The 17,916-nt window shown below is 41.8% G+C and overlaps 1 protein-coding gene across 4 annotated transcripts in view; it reads left to right on the plus strand.

Annotated features, from left to right (window-relative positions):
• Window positions 1-17,302, plus strand: part of si:ch211-1e14.1 (UPF0606 protein KIAA1549) — a 41,533-nt gene extending 24,231 nt beyond the window's left edge. For 2 of the 4 annotated variants that reach the window (XM_034142009.1, XM_034142010.1), the window contains exons 11-21: window positions 580-764; window positions 5,713-5,939; window positions 6,859-6,995; window positions 8,320-8,525; window positions 9,016-9,245; window positions 9,395-9,539; window positions 9,941-10,264; window positions 12,124-12,170; window positions 13,655-13,806; window positions 14,474-14,628; window positions 15,283-17,302. In XM_034142009.1, coding sequence (XP_033997900.1) covers window positions 580-764; window positions 5,713-5,939; window positions 6,859-6,995; window positions 8,320-8,525; window positions 9,016-9,245; window positions 9,395-9,539; window positions 9,941-10,264; window positions 12,124-12,170; window positions 13,655-13,806; window positions 14,474-14,628; window positions 15,283-15,516 — 2,042 coding nt within the window. In that variant the 3' untranslated portion in view covers window positions 15,517-17,302. The remainder of the gene's footprint in view (window positions 1-579; window positions 765-5,712; window positions 5,940-6,858; window positions 6,996-8,319; window positions 8,526-9,015; window positions 9,246-9,394; window positions 9,540-9,940; window positions 10,265-12,123; window positions 12,171-13,654; window positions 13,807-14,473; window positions 14,629-15,282) is intronic. The other 2 variants (XM_034142012.1, XM_034142011.1) reach the window with 2 other exon arrangements.
• The last annotated feature ends 614 nt before the right edge of the window (window positions 17,303-17,916 follow it).

The raw sequence follows: 17,916 nt of genomic DNA on the forward strand, positions 1-17,916 counted from the left end.
AAATAAAGTTTGTCAGAAGTTGATTTGCTCTTTTTATGTGAAGGACAAAGCCAATGGCCTTTTCAAGGACTAGTTGCACTTAACTGAGCTAAAGAGGAGTTTAAACAGAGGGATGCAAATGAAAGAGAAAAAAAAGGATATATTTTTCACAAGCTCCTTATAAATGATAAACATGCTAACTGCTGGCTCCATGTGTTCCTCTGTGTTTATAGTCACTTTTGAGCTAATTACCTCCCCCTGTACACGCTGTACCAAGAGGGATGAAGGCCTAATGAGAGCCCCTCGAGGGAGTCCTGTCCCTGCGCCTACTGTGTTCTTCTTTCCCAGGGGACCAAATGAGTGTTAATTAAAACTAATGAAGGTCGGCATTAATGCAGCACGCCAACAATACTGCATGTTGAGCTTCTGTTGTTTAGCTTAGCATTCCCAAGTTTGTTTACAGGCTTAAAGGCAACAACGCCATATGCCTAAACAATATTGAACCAATTAAAATGACTCACTGGTGCATATTTGGGTTGAATGCCGTAAAAACCCCCTCCTTCTCTTCCTCCATCTCTTCCTCCATCTCTTGATCTGTAGCCATGGAGAAGGTGGCGTCCTCCCCCTCCGACGCTGAGAACACCAACACGTGGATCGTCATTGGCGTGGTGATTCCCCTCCTCGTGGTCATCGTCATCATTTCCATCCTGTACTGGAAACTGTGTCGCACAGACAAGCTGGAGTTCCAGCCAGACGCCATGACCTCCATCCAGCAGAGGCAGAAGGTAGAGTCCCACCAGGGTCTGACCTCAGGCCTGACTTCATCCTCTCAGGGTTTCAGATTTTTTGCTTTAAGTTCGTTCTTGAAATATGAAATTTGACAGTGATTGGCCCTGCAGTCCCTTGATGGATAACATCATCAGGGTTACACTTAAGGTGTTACATAAGGTTAAGTTAAGTAAATGGTCAAAACAGTTTCCCAAATATGACTGTGTTCAAAGAAGTTTTAAGGCAGCAGACAAAAAAAGCAAGGAAGAGGGAGCCATTTTTAAATTCCCATGAACTGCTTGTTAATGAGGTGTATCTGTCATTGCCATGAATGTGCTGTAGGACTGCGCACAATCTGGACCTCATCATTCCTTCTTTTTGATAGGATGACTAAAATATGAATGAGAAGGAGACTTATTAGAGGACATGAGCTGATTTGAAGTCATGATGCTCGTGCATGTAATGGGTCTTCTTGGCTGATCTTTTATTTTATTTCAAACGTTTTTGATGCTTTCTCACATACTGATTTTGTCGAAGCATCAACAACCCTGCCCTTCAGTTCCCCTTTGTCCTGATTTATTTTCAGTTTGTGATAGATACAAAACTTAACTTGAGATAGAATTGAAACCATTTGGCTGAGCAGGCGCTGTTTCCTGTCTTAGTATTTCTTCTCTCGTACTTTAAAGAATATGTCCTTTATGCTAAGAGCAAGTCTGTTAACTTTAAGAGAAACAGGGTCACGTTTAGAACAGAATAGAGTGCCTTTATTTGTATTCACACATTGTGCAACAGAATGTGCCATGCAGCCTTTGAAACATGCATGTAACACTCCACAGATGCATGTAGGCTCAAACACAACACACACACAGTAATCAAAATACATGATAAAAAAATAGTAGTTAAAGAAGTAGCATGTGAATAAATAAATACATATTTAAATAAATAAATAATCGTGACAATTAATAGAACAAATGAAGTCAATAAAGCCCTTACTTCTGCTTTTAAATATATTATTGCCTCTATACAGTTATTGCACATTCCCTTTTATAATTAAGCAATAGCTCACGACAGGCCGTGGTATATGGCCATTATATCACAGCTTCGCGTCGGGCCGAACCACGCCCCTTAACTGTGATATAATGGCCATATATCACGGCCTGTCGTGAGCTATTGCTTTTATAAAACGGTTACCAAGTGTGGCAATATGAAAGAAAAATACACACTCTAATTTAAATAGTTGTTATTAGTAAATAATGATGTTCAAAATAAAATAGTCCCTCCGTTGCCTTCTGCACGAAACATGCGAGGTGGTTGCTATGCAACAACACTAACAACAGCTAGCGAACATATTAGACAGAGAGCGTTGATCCATTATTTGGCTATTTATTTACATTAATGTGTATGTTGCCGTTTATTGTGCACCCACTGAAAAACTGTCCAGCATCAGCAGCATGGCTTACGTGGTTACTTGTATAGGCTGAGGTTGTTCTAGGCTGTTGCTTGGCGTGGCGAGAATATTGCTCCACTTTCTCCGGTCCCCGAGATTCGGCTTCCAGTAGCTCTGGAGAGAGGTTTCGCACCTGTGGCCACTAACGGTCATAATTTCTCTGCTTTGTTTCAAGACCCGCATCAGAAAGCTTTTGAATGGTGGTACTTTTCCAGTTGGTCTACCTGCTCTTCACGTAGCTCTACATGTCGTCGTTTAGGTGCTTTTTGTTCTGGAGATAGGCACTCGCACTCATCAATCCACTCCTCCATAGTAAGACCCACCCCCCCCCCCCCCCCCCGGAGGTCGAAGTTAATCTTAAATGTTTTTGCGGACCTTTTTGATTACAGATTTGAAAACATCGTTGCTTGCTTTAAAAGTAGCACAATTCATTATGTCAAACCTTGGAAAGTATCTAGATATCCCTGCCCTAATGCCAAAGGAACTGCACACTGAATATGTTTTTGCCGTTTGATGTCTATGTCTGGACCGCTGCGTAAAAAGGAGGGTTTCTGCTCCGTTACTTCTCCGCTGCTTTCTTGTTCCAGTCTGCCCAACTGTATACTGTTTTTCTCAGACGCGGAGGGATACTGAGTTGTTGTGAAAAGTAACTTACAATTCTACCCGTGGTATACGCTCAGTATATCACGGCTAAGAACCAATCAGATTGCTTGATTTGACTTGTCCGTTTTATAATATGCAATAACTGTGAAACAATATTATATTTCATATTTAATATACTAGAAAAGCAACCCCCAAAAAAGGGGTTTTAAAAGCCCAGATTTCATGCAGTGTTCTTTTTTCTATGTAAAATAAAACAATTCTGCAAATTCCTAATGTATGACGCAATAAAAAGTAGCTTTTATTTTTGATTGTAACATTTATATCAAGGTCAAATGCATAGGTGTGTGACATATCTACTGTGCTGCGCTGACCACCAACAATACCGGAGGGACTGTGGTACAGCAGTAACAGGAACCCATCCTGAGGAACAAACACCTGCATAGCTTTTTCTCAGCTGAAAAAGATGTGTGTCATATGTTAGGCTGCAACCAGCCTACTTTTGAGATGTGTGTGTGCTACTTCTGCTTCCTGACTCCTTTCATCGTTCTGTCTGTGTCTGGCTTTCACTTCCCTCCACTTCATGTGGAGCTGAGCTTTGAACTTCACTCTGTACATTGGGTTAATGTGATGAATCTAATGTGCAGATCTATCATTTAACACAATCATCTGTCACATAACACCGCTCCCCTTCTCTCAGTCTACTACCTCATTCGGAGAATCAAAGACCCCGCTTCACCACACTCTCCCTCCGTATAAAAAGCATATAGAGCTTAGTGAGGAGGAAGACTGGGAGTATGAGGACGAAGAAGAGGAGTATGAAGAAGAAGAGGAGGAGGAGGAAGAGGTTAAAAGAGGGAAGGTACATAGCAGTGTCTGGTGCTTTAGAGAAGATGTAGAAGAGACCTAGTTTGTGTGTGTGTCTGCTGTCTGAGCAGCTGACATGTTGTGCAGTTATATAAAGAACAACACTAGCTAATAGTTAGCAGAGTCTTTAGATATGTTTGAAATATAGACAAGCATCATCACTGGAAATATTGATGCTATCTACCATTGCTTCTGCTTAGACACCAGTAGCTCTTCCTAGACACACACTGAGTATGAGCACTAAGGAGGAAGAAGAAGAAGAAGAAGAAGAAGAGGAAGAAGAGTGTGAGGAAGAAGAAGAAGAAGAAGAAGAGGAGGACGACGAGGGGGAAGAAGAAGAAGAAGAAGAAGATGAGAAAAATACGCAATTTAAAACGAAAGCAGCAGATCAAAGAAGAGAAGAGAGCAAAGCAGTGCTAATGAAAACAGCAGAGACAAAAGAAGACAACAGGAAAGTGTTAACTCAAGGGAGGAGAGCCCAGGACGAGGTATATTGTTCAGTAGTGCTAGATGCTAGTGCTTGTGTGCGTTGATAGACAATAGGATCCTGCTTTACCCGGTTATGATGATGTCGAGACAGAAAACCCATTATTATACTGTGGATTTAGAAGTGGTGTGTTTATAGTATGTAGATCCTGACCCATCACTGTGTTGTGGAGTAGTAATAATAGACATCATTTTATACTGTTTGTTGGTTCCCTAATTTACTTTGAGACCCGAACCAAGCTGAGTACTGATTAGTGAGTGAGTGATATCGCTAGCTGTGTGTTTACATGTTGTTCTGCCAGAGTGGTCATTTTCAATTTAAGAGGCCCTTTTATGCTTTTGGGGGGTTTTCCCTTTCCTGTCGTGTGTTATAAAGGTTTTCCTGCATGTAAATGGTCTGCAAAGGCTAAAATCCCAAAGTTCCCTCCCCCCCTGCCTGAAACACCTCGATTGGACTCGTTTGTTTACTTCTATAACATAGTGACATCACTACTGTACGTAACGTCACTTTGTAACACTTGCGCTTCTATTGGCTAATGGTCATGTTAATGTGATGCATCGAACGCTCTAACACATTGTACTTGATAGGCTTAGGGGCGGGACATCTCTAAGCGTTTGACTAATCACATAAGAGCCGGCCAGCTAACCACTCAGAGCAGACTGGGCTCTGGTTTCAGACAAAGGGTGAACTTCAAAGCATGTAAACATGTCACAGTTGAGGCACAAAATACAAATATGAACCTGAACATTTGCATAACATGTTCTCTTGAACAGCTTCTACTGCAGTGTTTTCAGTGCTTTACTTAAGACTGGCCTTGTTTATATGCTGTAGAGAGCACAAACATAACACATTCACACACTCTCTGTCTCCCTGCCAGGATTAGCAGTTTCATACTGGCAAGCTGCAACCTAGATTAGCAGTTTCATACTGGCAAGCTGCAACCTAGATTAGCAGTTTTATACCAACAAGTCTCTGCTAAGCCAGACATTTTGCATGAATAAACTCAGCGAGTTTACGTCTAATTCAGAGCATTAACGGGAACACTTCACGTCACTCCTCTGCTCTCTGGTATACACATCTCAGTGTCACAAACTGCAAGCACACATACCGGGATCTGACATCCTCTGTTTACTCTATGGCTGTTGGAGTCCCGAGGGCTTTCCACTCTGATAGTCTCACTGATTCCATCGTCAGCCTTAATCCCCCCCCACCAACTCCATGGAGAGGAAGCAGCTCAGTGTTTCTCAATCCCTGTTTCTCAATTTCTTTTTCTCTATTCATTAATGTCTTGTCCTTTCTGAGTCATCCAGTCTAATTGTGTACTCAAAACTTCATCTGAACCCGTATTTGCTACAAAATATATATATATATATTATACACTATTAATATACACTAAAATATATAGATTTTGACGATGGACACAACATTACTGAATGTATTCCTGTCTTCTAGTAAATCTTAGTATTTGACACACCCTTGCTGACGTCTGTTACTTCTGTCTGTATGGCTTCCCACCTTTATATTTCCATTCCCTAATATTTCCTCTCGCTCTCCTTCTCCTCAGTTGCAGGCTCCCAGTGTGAAAGGCTTCGACTTTGCCAAGCTGCACCTTGGCCAGCAGAGTAAGGATGATGTCATGGTGATCCAGGAGGCGGTCCAGCCAGGGCCCGGCCCCGGACCCCTCCCCTTATGCTTTAAAGATGGCTTCAGTCCGTCTGAAAACGGGGAGATCCCCACACCTTTATCCAAAGCCTCCACCAAGGCGTCACGCAGCAGCAGAAGGCGAGATAGGTCAGTGCTGCAGAGCGACTCAAAAACCTTCAAAATTAGTCCAAATAAATGTCTAGAAATAAGGACATTAAATGACTTCAGTTTATGTCTGCGTAGGTTGTGCTGTCATGGGTTACATGCAAAGAAAAAAAGGGTAAAAAATAGTCTCTAAATAGGCATTACCAGCCTTTTATTGTGTAGTGCTTTCCCTTCTCCTGGTCAAAAACGTGTTTTAATCAAAGAAATGTGTTTTGGTTTTAGTTCTCCACCCTATAAAGGTATTTATTTACACATTTAACAGCTGCTTTTTTCACCCCATCACTCTGGTTTTCTACCTTCCTCAGTTGGGACAGTCAGTCAAGCAGACAAAAAGCTTCTGACAGATCCTCAGATCAATTATTAATGCACCAGACATTAAGGGTCCTTCATTTATTCCTGCAGACTGTCTATATCCCTTTCAATATAGTCAATAAAGATACCTTTTTTTGTTGTTGTCTGTATTTTTTCCCGGCCTATTTTTAAATATTTTAAACTGATTTTCACATACTGTACATACCCGGGTTTCAAGTTTTTGTAACTTTAGTTATAACACTAATTGCATCGCTTAAGAGATGACACCAACTCAGTAGCATGGAAGGTATTGTTTAATGCATTTCAAGTTTCTATTAAAGTCCATTACAGTAATCTGTTTTATGGTGAGGATTTAATAATGGTTCTTCCTCTTCTCTTGATAGCCAACCAGGACAAATGTTATAATTATCTCAGTGGAAACACTTTCCAGCATGCAGCACTACAAACTTAAAACCAAATTAGCATTTCCTAGAAGTCTCTTCTGCTTTTGTCTTTCTGAAAAAGCACTATTTACAATTATGCATGGGTATTTCCGCATGTTAGTGTATTCCCAGGCTTGTATTATTCATGTTACTATGTGTGTTTGTAGGATCTCTCCGTCTGACGGGGACTCGGTGGTAAGTGACCACTCCAGCGAGCGTGAATCGACAGAGGAGAACCTGAGAGCGCACGCCACGCACAGCGACAGAAAGCAGACGCATAAGCTCCCCATCAATGTTTTAAATGGCAAGTAGTAGCCGTAGCAACACTCTCATCACTCCTCCAAACACAGAGAGCACACACGAGGGGGGGGAAGGGGACGGAGGAAAGGATTGGGCGGACAAAAAGAGAGCAACTCAAGCTGGCCTGATTTGATTGACATGCGGGGCAAATAGAGGGCAGGGGTCACTCTCTAAAGAGATGAAAAAAAATGACGCAGAGGGGAAAGTGCGGCGACGAGCCAAGCAATGACATCAAAATTACAGAGGGGAACAGTGGGGGTAAAAAAAACACTTGGTGGGAACTCTAGTTGGTGGTCAAAAGAAGTCCAAAAAGAGGAGGCAGAGAGGGATAGGCGGGGAAAACCCAGATGAAGTTACTCCATGTGACAGCTTGTTGATAGACTCAAGCCTGCGATGCCAGTCAGGGACTAGGAGCTGGAGCCGGAGGCAGTCAGGCACACAGACTCCAGCCTGACTCACTCACAGAGGAATGGTCTCTGTTTTGTTATTGATAAAGCTCCGCCCGGCGCTGTATATGCTCTGCCACAGTGTTCATAAGGAGGCTGCGCATGAGACACACTCAGTGCTATGTAATGTCTCTTCCCGTCAGTGGATCCGTGTGTTTCTGATCCTCCGAAGCAGCTCTTTCCCTTCCTTTCCCTTCTTTCTGATTAATGAACTTCACAAGACCAGAAGCTTTTATTAGCCGCAGAAATTCATCCTCCTAGATGACTCACTTGCCCCGTCCCTCTTTAGAACGTCTGCTTCTCTTCTTCATTCTCCTCATTTGTTAAAGTTGAAACAGCTCTCATGGTGGGCAGACCTCAATTCATAAGGCTTTTTTAATGTTTATTGCTTCAAACCACTTCTATCTCAGCTGCTTTTATTTGATCTCCTTCTCCTCTATAAAACTATTTTTTTTTCCCTCTCTGCTGCGGTTTGCAGGCAAGAATAGAATTGGTAAGAGTTTGTCCTCTCTGTCTGTGTCCCTGCAGACCTCAGGCCTGACCTCCAGCAGCTGTGTCTGTGCTGTCTGTTTGTTTCTGTGCTAGATTCCTGCCTCACCATCCATCACTGTCTGATCAGCTGTCCGTCACAGTGTAGAGACCAACTTCACCAACAAAGGGAAAGTCCTTGTTTGGAATGAGGTTTAGCTTTTTCTGAATACTAATCAGTCTTCATTTCATTTCAACACCAGAAACATTTACTCCACACTGGAAACAACGTTTTCATTCCAATTCTTACGCAGTAGTTGTCTGTGTTTAGTCCCCTGGTTTAAGTCCCCATTAGCATTCGGACTGACCGTGTTTCCTGAGATTTGACCTTTACTTTCTTGCTTCCTTCCTCAGGTCCTCCTCCTATGAATGGCACAAACGAGCAGCTGTCCTCGGCCGCCATCTTTGAACACGTCGATCGGATGTCTCGCGCAGCAGATGCAAGCAGAAGACTCCCCAACAAAATCCAGCTCATCGCCATGCAGCCCATGGCCCTCCCCCCACTGCACAGCCCCCCCATCAACGGCAAACTGTCCGACCCAAACCAAATCAACAAAGAGGTTTGCTCTTCTTTTTTGGGCAACTTATCTTGATGAAAGAATCCAAAAGTATAAACATTAACATTATTATCGATGGTACTGAAGACACATGTTAAATACATGTTAAACCAGAGTGAACAGACCCCTGAAAAGTAGGCAACACTGTCTTCTGGTCCTTCTTCTTTATTACATAGAAAAGGTGACATTATTTTGAACCCCAAATTGGCTCCTTGTGAAGTACAGATGAATCAAAGACTTCAATGACTGTCATCGGTTTGATATAGGAGCAGATGACAGCGCTACAAGTCCTTTAGAATATATCATTCCCTAATTTACTGGTTGAAATGGACATAATATTATTCATCCTCTGATGCTGCTGTAGTTCTTGTGATTCTGTGTAATGTATGTACGCATGAACAATCGTCTAGCTGCTTAGTCGTAACTCATCTACTATGAGTCTTAATTGTGCCTATTTTGAGAATGCTGTCTAAAGAGGAAATTGTGTCCTCAGATCCAGGTGGCACTGAGGCACAAGTCCGAAATTGAGCACCATCGTAACAAGATCCGTCTGCGTGCCAAGAGGAAGGGCCACTATGACTTCCCTACCATGGATGAATCCACGAATGGCCACGGAGATGCTAAGGACCAGGATCGCATCTATCAGAAAGCTCAGACCCAGATCGATAAGATCCTGGACCCTGATGCCCAGACGCCCTCCTTCTTCATGGACTCAAAGAGAAGGTTTGGCTCATGTCACTTATTTAGTTCTATGGTGGAAAAGTTGATCTGTTTTTATTGATTTGTAGGACATTTTACATCCGGCCTGGCTTTCATGAATGGAATAATACCCATACAATAGATTCATTAATATTTGTCCATTTATCTGTCAGTGGTCGAGGGAGGCGCTCGCCCAAACAGAGGATGAAGGAGCAGCTGATCGGAGGCATGATGGAGGCAGACAAAGACCACCTCATCTCTGAAGACAATGATGCTGTGTACAGGAAGTGTCCTGGAGTCAACAATGTGGCCTACATAGTGAGTAGAACAGGAACACTTGTGTTTTTTAATCAGATAATGAAGATGAAATAAAATATCATGTAAAATAAGTTTGACTAAAATGACGGAAGAGCAAGAAAGGGCATTTTGATAAAGGCCTAAACAAAAATCTAGCTGAAAAAATGTAAAGAAAAAACATTTAGATGAATAGAATGGACTAAAAGTTGACTAAAAATAAAAAACTGCGTCAACTTAATCTGGACTAAAACGAAGGATAGAAACGACCTAAATGTGACGTTAGCATTTTCCTCCAAAAAGGTATTACTGAGACGAAATATAAAATAGCTGCCAAAATGGACACTGCATGGGAATCACCTCATGTGTACAATCCTACACCAACCCCAGACCCCTCTAACTGTCCGCAAATGTGTGTGTTGCAGTCGGACCCTGACCAAGGCCCAGGCTCCCCTCACAGCAGCTCCTCCCCCACCGATGACGTGTTCCTCGGCCCTGCTTGCTCTCCACCGGGCCATGCCCCTCCCCCGCCCCCCTACATGCCTCCACAGCCCTCCATCGAGGAGGCGCGGCAGCAGATGCACTCCCTGCTGGACGATGCCTTCGCCCTGGTGTCGCCCACCTCTCAGGGCAGCACGGCAGGCATCACTCTGCCCGGAGTCAACAGCAACCCCCCCCTCTCCAGCCCCCCGGGCAGGGGCCCCAGACCGTGGGGTCCGTCCTACCAAGCTCATGGCCCTTTCCCTGGTGTAAGTTGGTCTCCCCCTGTAGAGTCTTACATCTACAGGATATTAACCATTCAGTCAACATGAAATAATACTGAGTTCCTGTAGCACTGAACCAAATGATGTGTTAGCACCAGAGATTTAGCTTCTTTTTGCTAAATCAAGTATTGGTGAACTGTTCTGTCACTTCTAGGGACAAACTTAGAGAAATAACCTCCCTGTTTAAACTTCGTATATAAAAATAGTAAAACACTTAAGAGACAAATCTAAAATCATCTGTATTCACTCTCCTTCCTTTCCCAAGGTTTGTTCAGCTCAGCATGAAGCCTATAGCTTCAACTTTAATCGTGTCCTCTTAGCAAACTAATCAGTTAAGTATTCCTCCATCTGTCACCCCCATGAAGCTGCGACCTTACAACCCCCGTCAGCTTTCTACAACTCCTAAGTCTCTTCAGGAATATACGCTCACTCTGCATTAGCCCCTTTCTCTGCAGGCTGCTTTCAAAGACCGTACAGTCATACAAACCGCCCTGAAGGCTGCTGGAATAATAAGCTTGTTTTTATTCTTTAACTGTCGTAATTATTGAAGAGAGCAAATCAGCACAATACAAAGGCCGGTTTATGCAGCGCTGCGGTTTGTTAGCACATTAAGCCAGGAGTCCATAATACTGCACGTGTGCCGCACTCTGTTAATAGTGTTTTATGTTATGGGTGGAGCTGCCAAGAGACAGCGTAGATCTGTAGCATATCCCCTGCTTTGGAATCTAAGCTAAGGGGTAGCTTAAAACTGATCTGAAATGAAAATAGGATGTTCAGTGCCGTCAGGCATTCAATTCTGAAGGTAAAAAATTATGAGTTTTTTTTTAGAGATGGTAAAGTGTTATATTAGCTTTACGTAAAGGTTTAGGCCCATGAAATCACAACAAGAAGTGCAGTAAAACGTTTGCAAAACCTTTAATGAAAAAACAGAAGTGGTTGAATGTAATGAGGTATATTTATTAGGTACAATTGTAAAGTGACTTGTACTTTACTTAAGTATTTTCATTTGATGCTACTTTATGCTAAGGTGATTACCAGCTCCAACTTCACAAGCTGTGATGAGACATTAATGCACCAACAGTCACGGTCCCGTCATTTAATAAATATCATTATGTGCAACAAGTTGTTTTACTCTGAGTACTTTAGGTATATTTTGAAGCCAATACTTTTGTACTTTTCAATTTTATATTGCTACTTTTACTCAAGCTTAACATCTTAGTACTTCTTCCACCACAGAAAAACAGAAGTGTAGTATTTCATAGTTATGATGTTTAATAGTGATAAAACAAAACACTTCCCTATTCAGCCACACCTTACCAATCACTATGCTGGAAGTGCCTCATTTGCGTTCTTAAAATTCCTTCTTTATTGCATTTCACAGCTTTCAACGTACTGTACATGAATCACTGCTCTGCCTCTGACAGTCCAACACCGTGTTCATCCCCAGGTGACACGTATAGTGAGAGACTTCACTTTACAGTGATCAGTGGAGCCGTAAAAAGCCTTTTGCAGGTTCACTGCTTTAATATGCTATAAAAGGTCAGCTGAGAAGAAAAGAAGGATATCCAACAAGAGCATGCTTAGTCAAAACAACAATGTTTACTACAGTGTGTGAAAAGACCCCTCACTGCGTTGAACCTACTGCAGAAAACAAGCTCTCTTTGCTTTTATTGCAATATTTTGATCAGCTATATCTGGATACAGGATGCAGCCTTCGATGTACATACTTTTTGAATATTTTAGGAGTTGATTGTATTCGAGAGCCACAAAGATATTTTTCAGTTTTTGCCATTATTATTGTTACTGTCTCCTAAGCACTGTGTTTCTTCCCTTGCTTTCCCCAGAGGTTCACTGATCTGTCCCCTCCTCCAATCCAAGGCCTGATATCCAGGTTAGTAGAGTGGAGCATGGACATTGAGTATTCATGTATAAATTAATAATTAATATGCTTATGTGATGTTAAGTTCCTCCTTCACCAGAGGGATTCCTTATTGATCAGAACAGACTGATTTTAAGCACTTTAGCCGGGGCAATGTTTTCCTCTCAGCAGCACCCACTAAGTTGGGCCTCATGAATAGTGAAAGAGGAGTCCTCTCTACTTTATAGGATTAATGGATCAGGTACAAGCAGTGGTCCCGGAACTACCCCGAGACCCCATGTGGTCAAACTCATTATCACCAGCGGAAATGTGAGCACAGTGGAGCTGAAGTGTCATCAGCTGTCAGCCGCTCATGGTGGTCAATTGTGAAAAAGTTAAGACTATATCAGAGTCGAAATTCCGTTTATTGCCAGCTAGGACTTTACATGTACATACAGGGATTTTGCTTTGTGTATAACCACATCAAAACTGAAAGACAAAATAAAGTCAAAAGCAAATATAGAAATGTTATAAAACTATTTTGAAACCAGAAGAATGTGTACAAGAAATGTGAATATACAAACAAGTCAAATAAGTATATAAAACACCTGAATCTCCCTACAGGGATCAATAAAGGTTTATCTTATCGTATATGACATAATATAAAAAATATTTACAGAAAATTAAAAGTGGAAGACCTTTTCAGATTTAAAGTTGTCTAAGGAGATGCATGAGCTAAGTACAATGTTAAGTGATATTTTGTAATAGATGCGCTCAAAAACGTCTGTAAAATCCTGATGAGTTTGGAGCCTGTTGTTTGCATCAAATAGATCCGTCCTCTCTCTTTGGGACACATGTATTGTGCAATATCATCAAGTGTTAGTATGCTTCCACATAACTGTTCCTTCCTCTGGACAGGCTTTATTCATTTGGCAGTATGTGCTCAAATTTGAGTATTGTTTTTGATTTGTTATCAAATAAATACATTTCTCTGAGTAGCCTGAGTCGGACATGACATGGCTGGTTCCATGTTGTTGAACAAAACACCCTTTAGTGCTGGAAATGTTCTTATATCTCCCTTCTGGAATAAGAAGCACTGACATGACCGTACAACGTAAAGCCTGTTTACCAGCGGTGAAAGTGCTGTCAAATTCAAAATGATTGATGTCAAACCCCAAGGAAACATTGAGCTTTATCGAGCAGTTTAAAACATTTGCTGCAATTATTCATTATCTATAATGTGTTACATTATTTTTGAAGAATCCCAACAATTAAGAAAAGGTAAACACACATTTTAAAGTATTTTTTAACCTCTGACATTAATCTATAACAGTGGAATACTTTAAGTTTCTGTACCTTTAAACATACGTATTGCCTCTCCTTGTGTTGAGTTAGACACAGGCTTTCCTTATCATGAAGTATGAAATATGAAATTGAGACTGAAGCTGAGTAGAATTCCAATAAATCTGTCACAACACGTTTCATTAAATCACACAAATATGTCCCTTGTTTTTCAGGCAGGGCCTTGGCTCCAGCTACCTGCCACCAGGAGACACAGCAGGGCAGTGTGAGCCGCTCCCACCCGACAGCCTGTACTCCAGCAGGGGCCTCTACGCCGCCGAGCTGCCCTCATCTGCCAGACCCCGACCAGTGGGGGGGGGGTCCACAGGTATAGGTGGAAACTGCACATACACACAAACTGCTCTTAACCCAGGTTCATGCCTTCTCATTTGATTGGATTCAGATGTAAACAAAGCACCCATGGTGTACATCTGTCTAAACCTCAAAGACTTTAGGAATCAATGCTTAAAGGTTGAGAAATGTATAGATTGTTTTATTTCATCACTTCTGGATGTGGGCCACAGAGCTGTTCCCTAATACAAACGCATACTTCCAGCCCATGAACCTGTCAAAACGCCTTGTCTCTGTCTTAAATTATTAAAGGAGCTGGCGTGATGCTGCTGCCATCATGTGACTTGCGCTCAGAGAAATGGATTCTGGCATTGAGCAGAGACACAGAGTGCTTTCAGACTGTAGTGATTGCATCAAAGTATATTAAAGGGGCTGCTGAGGATTGAGTGTCTGGTTGTGTTGCTCTGACATTGTGTGTGTGTGTGTGTGTGTGTGTGTGTGTGTGTGTGTGTGTGTGTGTGTGTGTGTGTGTGTGTGTGTGTGTGTGTGTGTGTGTGTGTGTGTGTGTGTGTGTGTGTGTGTGTGTGTGTGTGTGTGTGTGTGTGTGTGTGTGTGTGTGTGTGTGTGTGTGTGTGTGTGTGTGTGTGTGTGTGTGTGTGTCTCTGTGTGTGTGTGTGTGTGTGTGTGTGTGTGTGTGTGTGTAGGCGCCCAGCTCCATCATCTCACACAGGTGGGATTGTCCAGTCGGATGAATGGTTACCCAGCGGGGGTCAGGCCCGCTCCGGGGCAGAACGGAGGCCTCGGCTGGAACCATTACCATGGCGACAATTACTCCAGGGCAGAGCCTGAGAAAGATTCAGTGAGTACATCGCAAATGTGTTTCTGTTAATACCGAGGTCTTGTCTTCTATCCATATCATACTGAAATAAAATGTATGTTTAATGTCAACAACTCCCAGAAAAAGCTGAGAAATCAACAGTGAACTGTTCCTAAGAACTATTGTTGTCTATGTACTCAACGTCTGTGTATAGCTTATTCCTCTGTGCCGTAAAACCTCCATGTTTGTTCAGAAATATTACAAACACAGCAAGTCTCACTGTTGCACTGCGGCCATTTTTTTTTAACATGAACATGAACATAGGTACTGTACTCTATTTTAAGTCAATCCCACATACATTGCCCTATTGATGTCAATTCTCTAGACTAGAGCACCAAATGTGTATCACTCCACTAAAGAAAGTAGTCCTGAACAAATGCTCTATCAGTTTTAAGTAGCGTTTGTTAAAAACTTTAAAACCCATTCATTTTAGGAAATAATGAAGCTTTTATGAACATTTTGATTTGAGTGTTTAACCCCATTAAATAAATAAGGGGAAGAAAGTTTGAAGTGTCTGTTTTTTAAAGTCTATTCTTCTAGTTCTCTCTTCTCTCACACTCTAGTTCTGTCTCTTGATATTTTCTTCTTCAATTTCCCCTCTTTCTCTTCTCTTCATCCTTCCTTCCTCACCTTCAGTTCCTGGACTGTCCTGACTACACGTCCTGCTCTATCTTCCAGACGCCCAGAGGTGGTATCAGGGAGCCCTCGGCGCCCCCTGTCCACCTGGACATCTCGGGGATGGACTACCTGTCAGCGCCCCTGGATACGTCTCCACCTAACCACTCCTCCGCCTCCCTGATCAAGGCCATCAGGGAGGAGCTGCTGCGCCTCTCCCAGAAGCAGGCCGCCGCGCCCAGCTACCACAGCTGAGCCTCCCGTCTGCAGCTCCACCAGTCACGCCACTGACCCCCCCCCCCTGCTCCGCATCACCTGACAATACTTCCCATGGAAGTTCCTGAGGGTGTACAGCAGAGAGATAGTCCTGCTAAACTGAAGTAGGGATTTCTCACTGAAGAACTGAATGACAGGATTGTTGACACGGCTCCTAAAGAAATAGGACTACAGAATCAGATAAACTGCAGCATGTCAAATCAGAGACAGTGTTATGAAGTGAACAATATGCTGGAACCTTCAAATGAGATGGCGTGTGTGTCCCTTAAGACAGTGGTTCCCAAACCTTTTTTCTATCATTGAGTATTCTGACGACTCCTGACTAATAGTATTTTGGACATTTCATGTTGTATTAATCACGCATAATAATTACAGTATGGAACAATTGTACAATTAGTTAAAAGTGAAAGCAATATCAGCAGGAAGTGAGTGTTGAACAAGTGTGAATAATATTGCCTCCGAGATGATTCCTGCTGGTTTTAAGAACGTTTAATACAATTCTCTGTATTATGTATTTCTTGGAATCATGCATACTTGGTTAGCTTCCTCTTTTTGGACAAATTCAGTATTTTCTTAGTCCCTGGTTGTTTTAACTACCTAGTTTATTCATTAATTACGCTGTTTAGCAGAGGAAGAGGAAAGGCACATTTAACAATAACAATTTGATTTATTTTTGGCACAGAAATGAATGAAAAGCAGAGACACAGGCCAACTGTTAGTTGAATTTAAAGTTGCTTTGTTAAGCTTTGGCGACCCCTAGTGGGGGACCCATGCCCAAAGACACAGTGTCATTTGAAGGATGCCTTTCATTTCTTAACCTACCATACAGGTATTTTGTTGTTTACCAAATGCAGGTCCTTAACCTCTTCATCACCATCGTGTACTACTTCCTGATTTCTGCCACAATGAGCCATTCTATGCCTTGACACTGTGATGTAGTTCAACTACTGTATGATCTACAGTAGGGTCAGAGATCACAGCCAGTTCAGACAGGGCGCCTATAGAGACTAATGACACTCATTAACACTATGTCGTTTTTACATACTTACTACAGTAGCACGATAGCAGTAGAGTTAGTCTGAGGTGATCTTTTTGTGATATAGTTTGTTGTGAACAGCTTTCAATCATGTTCCTTGCTTTTATTTATACTTAACAGCTACACAAGCAAGGAAAGAAATGGCCTTGAATTTGGAGCTACAGGCACACGTGTCATGAATATAGACTTTCAGTATGTATCGACTGTTAGGGTGTAATGATGTATTTGGTTGTAGTTGGATGCACTGTATGCAGACTACTGGGTACAGCTCAGGTTGTTCAAATTGAGATTTGCTTGCAGACAAATCAGCGACGGGACAGTTTGAAGAGTCACATTGAAGAACTGTTAATGAGGGACTTTCACAGAGACTTGTGGTGTGTTTTTACATGAACCTGTATTTACTATTTACTGAACCACATCTCTGGTTCATGCAGTATTTAACGTTTGCCTTTTTGTTAGCACAGGAAGCAGACAAGTGTACTTATTGTATTTGTTTTCATGTATGGTTTACTTCAACCAGTCCTGTTTATGTGCTTTTCACATTTCTTTGGATTCTTTGACCTTGCCTCATGTCATTTTGTTCACCTCAAATGTCTCTTAGTCATCGTACTGGTTGGAAATAATTACGTTTGTTTTTTTTACAAAACCCTCCCCTGACATGTTGTGATGTTTTGGGGCTTGAAGTGATATTTTATTTAAATAAAATGATGGAAATGATGGATTTTAAAAGCAGGGCTTTAGATTTCTTTTTTCAAAGTGTGTACCATATTTTGTGCTCGATTACAATTCTTCTGGTGTGACTTGAAATACTCTACAGTTTTCTACTTCCCATCCTTTTTAGTTTGAAATGTGATGTGCCTTTTGGACTCATCTTAACACAATAAGCACATCTCTTTATTTCCCCACATACTTTCCAAGGTCTTGTGATTACCAGCCTTGATTACATTTGATTTTAAATACATTAAGATGACATTTCATCCAGTTAATGCTGCATTTTCCGTGTATGGAGTTGCCTCTGATATGCAGGGAGATGGACTGTTTTTCATTTCACCTCTTCTGTCTGATGTCACCAACCTCACACTGTATGCCTCCACCTGCTGGTTCTGTACTGTAACAACAGCTCCTTCACTTGTTCTTTTTTTATAACTATTATTTTTGTTGGTGTTTTTTCATCTATTTCTACATTATGTATATTGTGAGTGGTATCTGTTGGCTGGCCCAACTTCACGTCTGATTGATGTTGCATGTTTATTATTGTATTTCTTTGCTTTGTTTTGCCGCATGCTGTTCCAAAATGTCTTGAAATACAAAAGAAACTTGTCCTCTGATTTTTTTTAAGTTCA

Source organism: Trematomus bernacchii, unplaced genomic scaffold (genome assembly GCF_902827165.1).
Source record: "Trematomus bernacchii unplaced genomic scaffold, fTreBer1.1, whole genome shotgun sequence".
Taxonomy (NCBI): domain Eukaryota; kingdom Metazoa; phylum Chordata; class Actinopteri; order Perciformes; family Nototheniidae; genus Trematomus; species Trematomus bernacchii.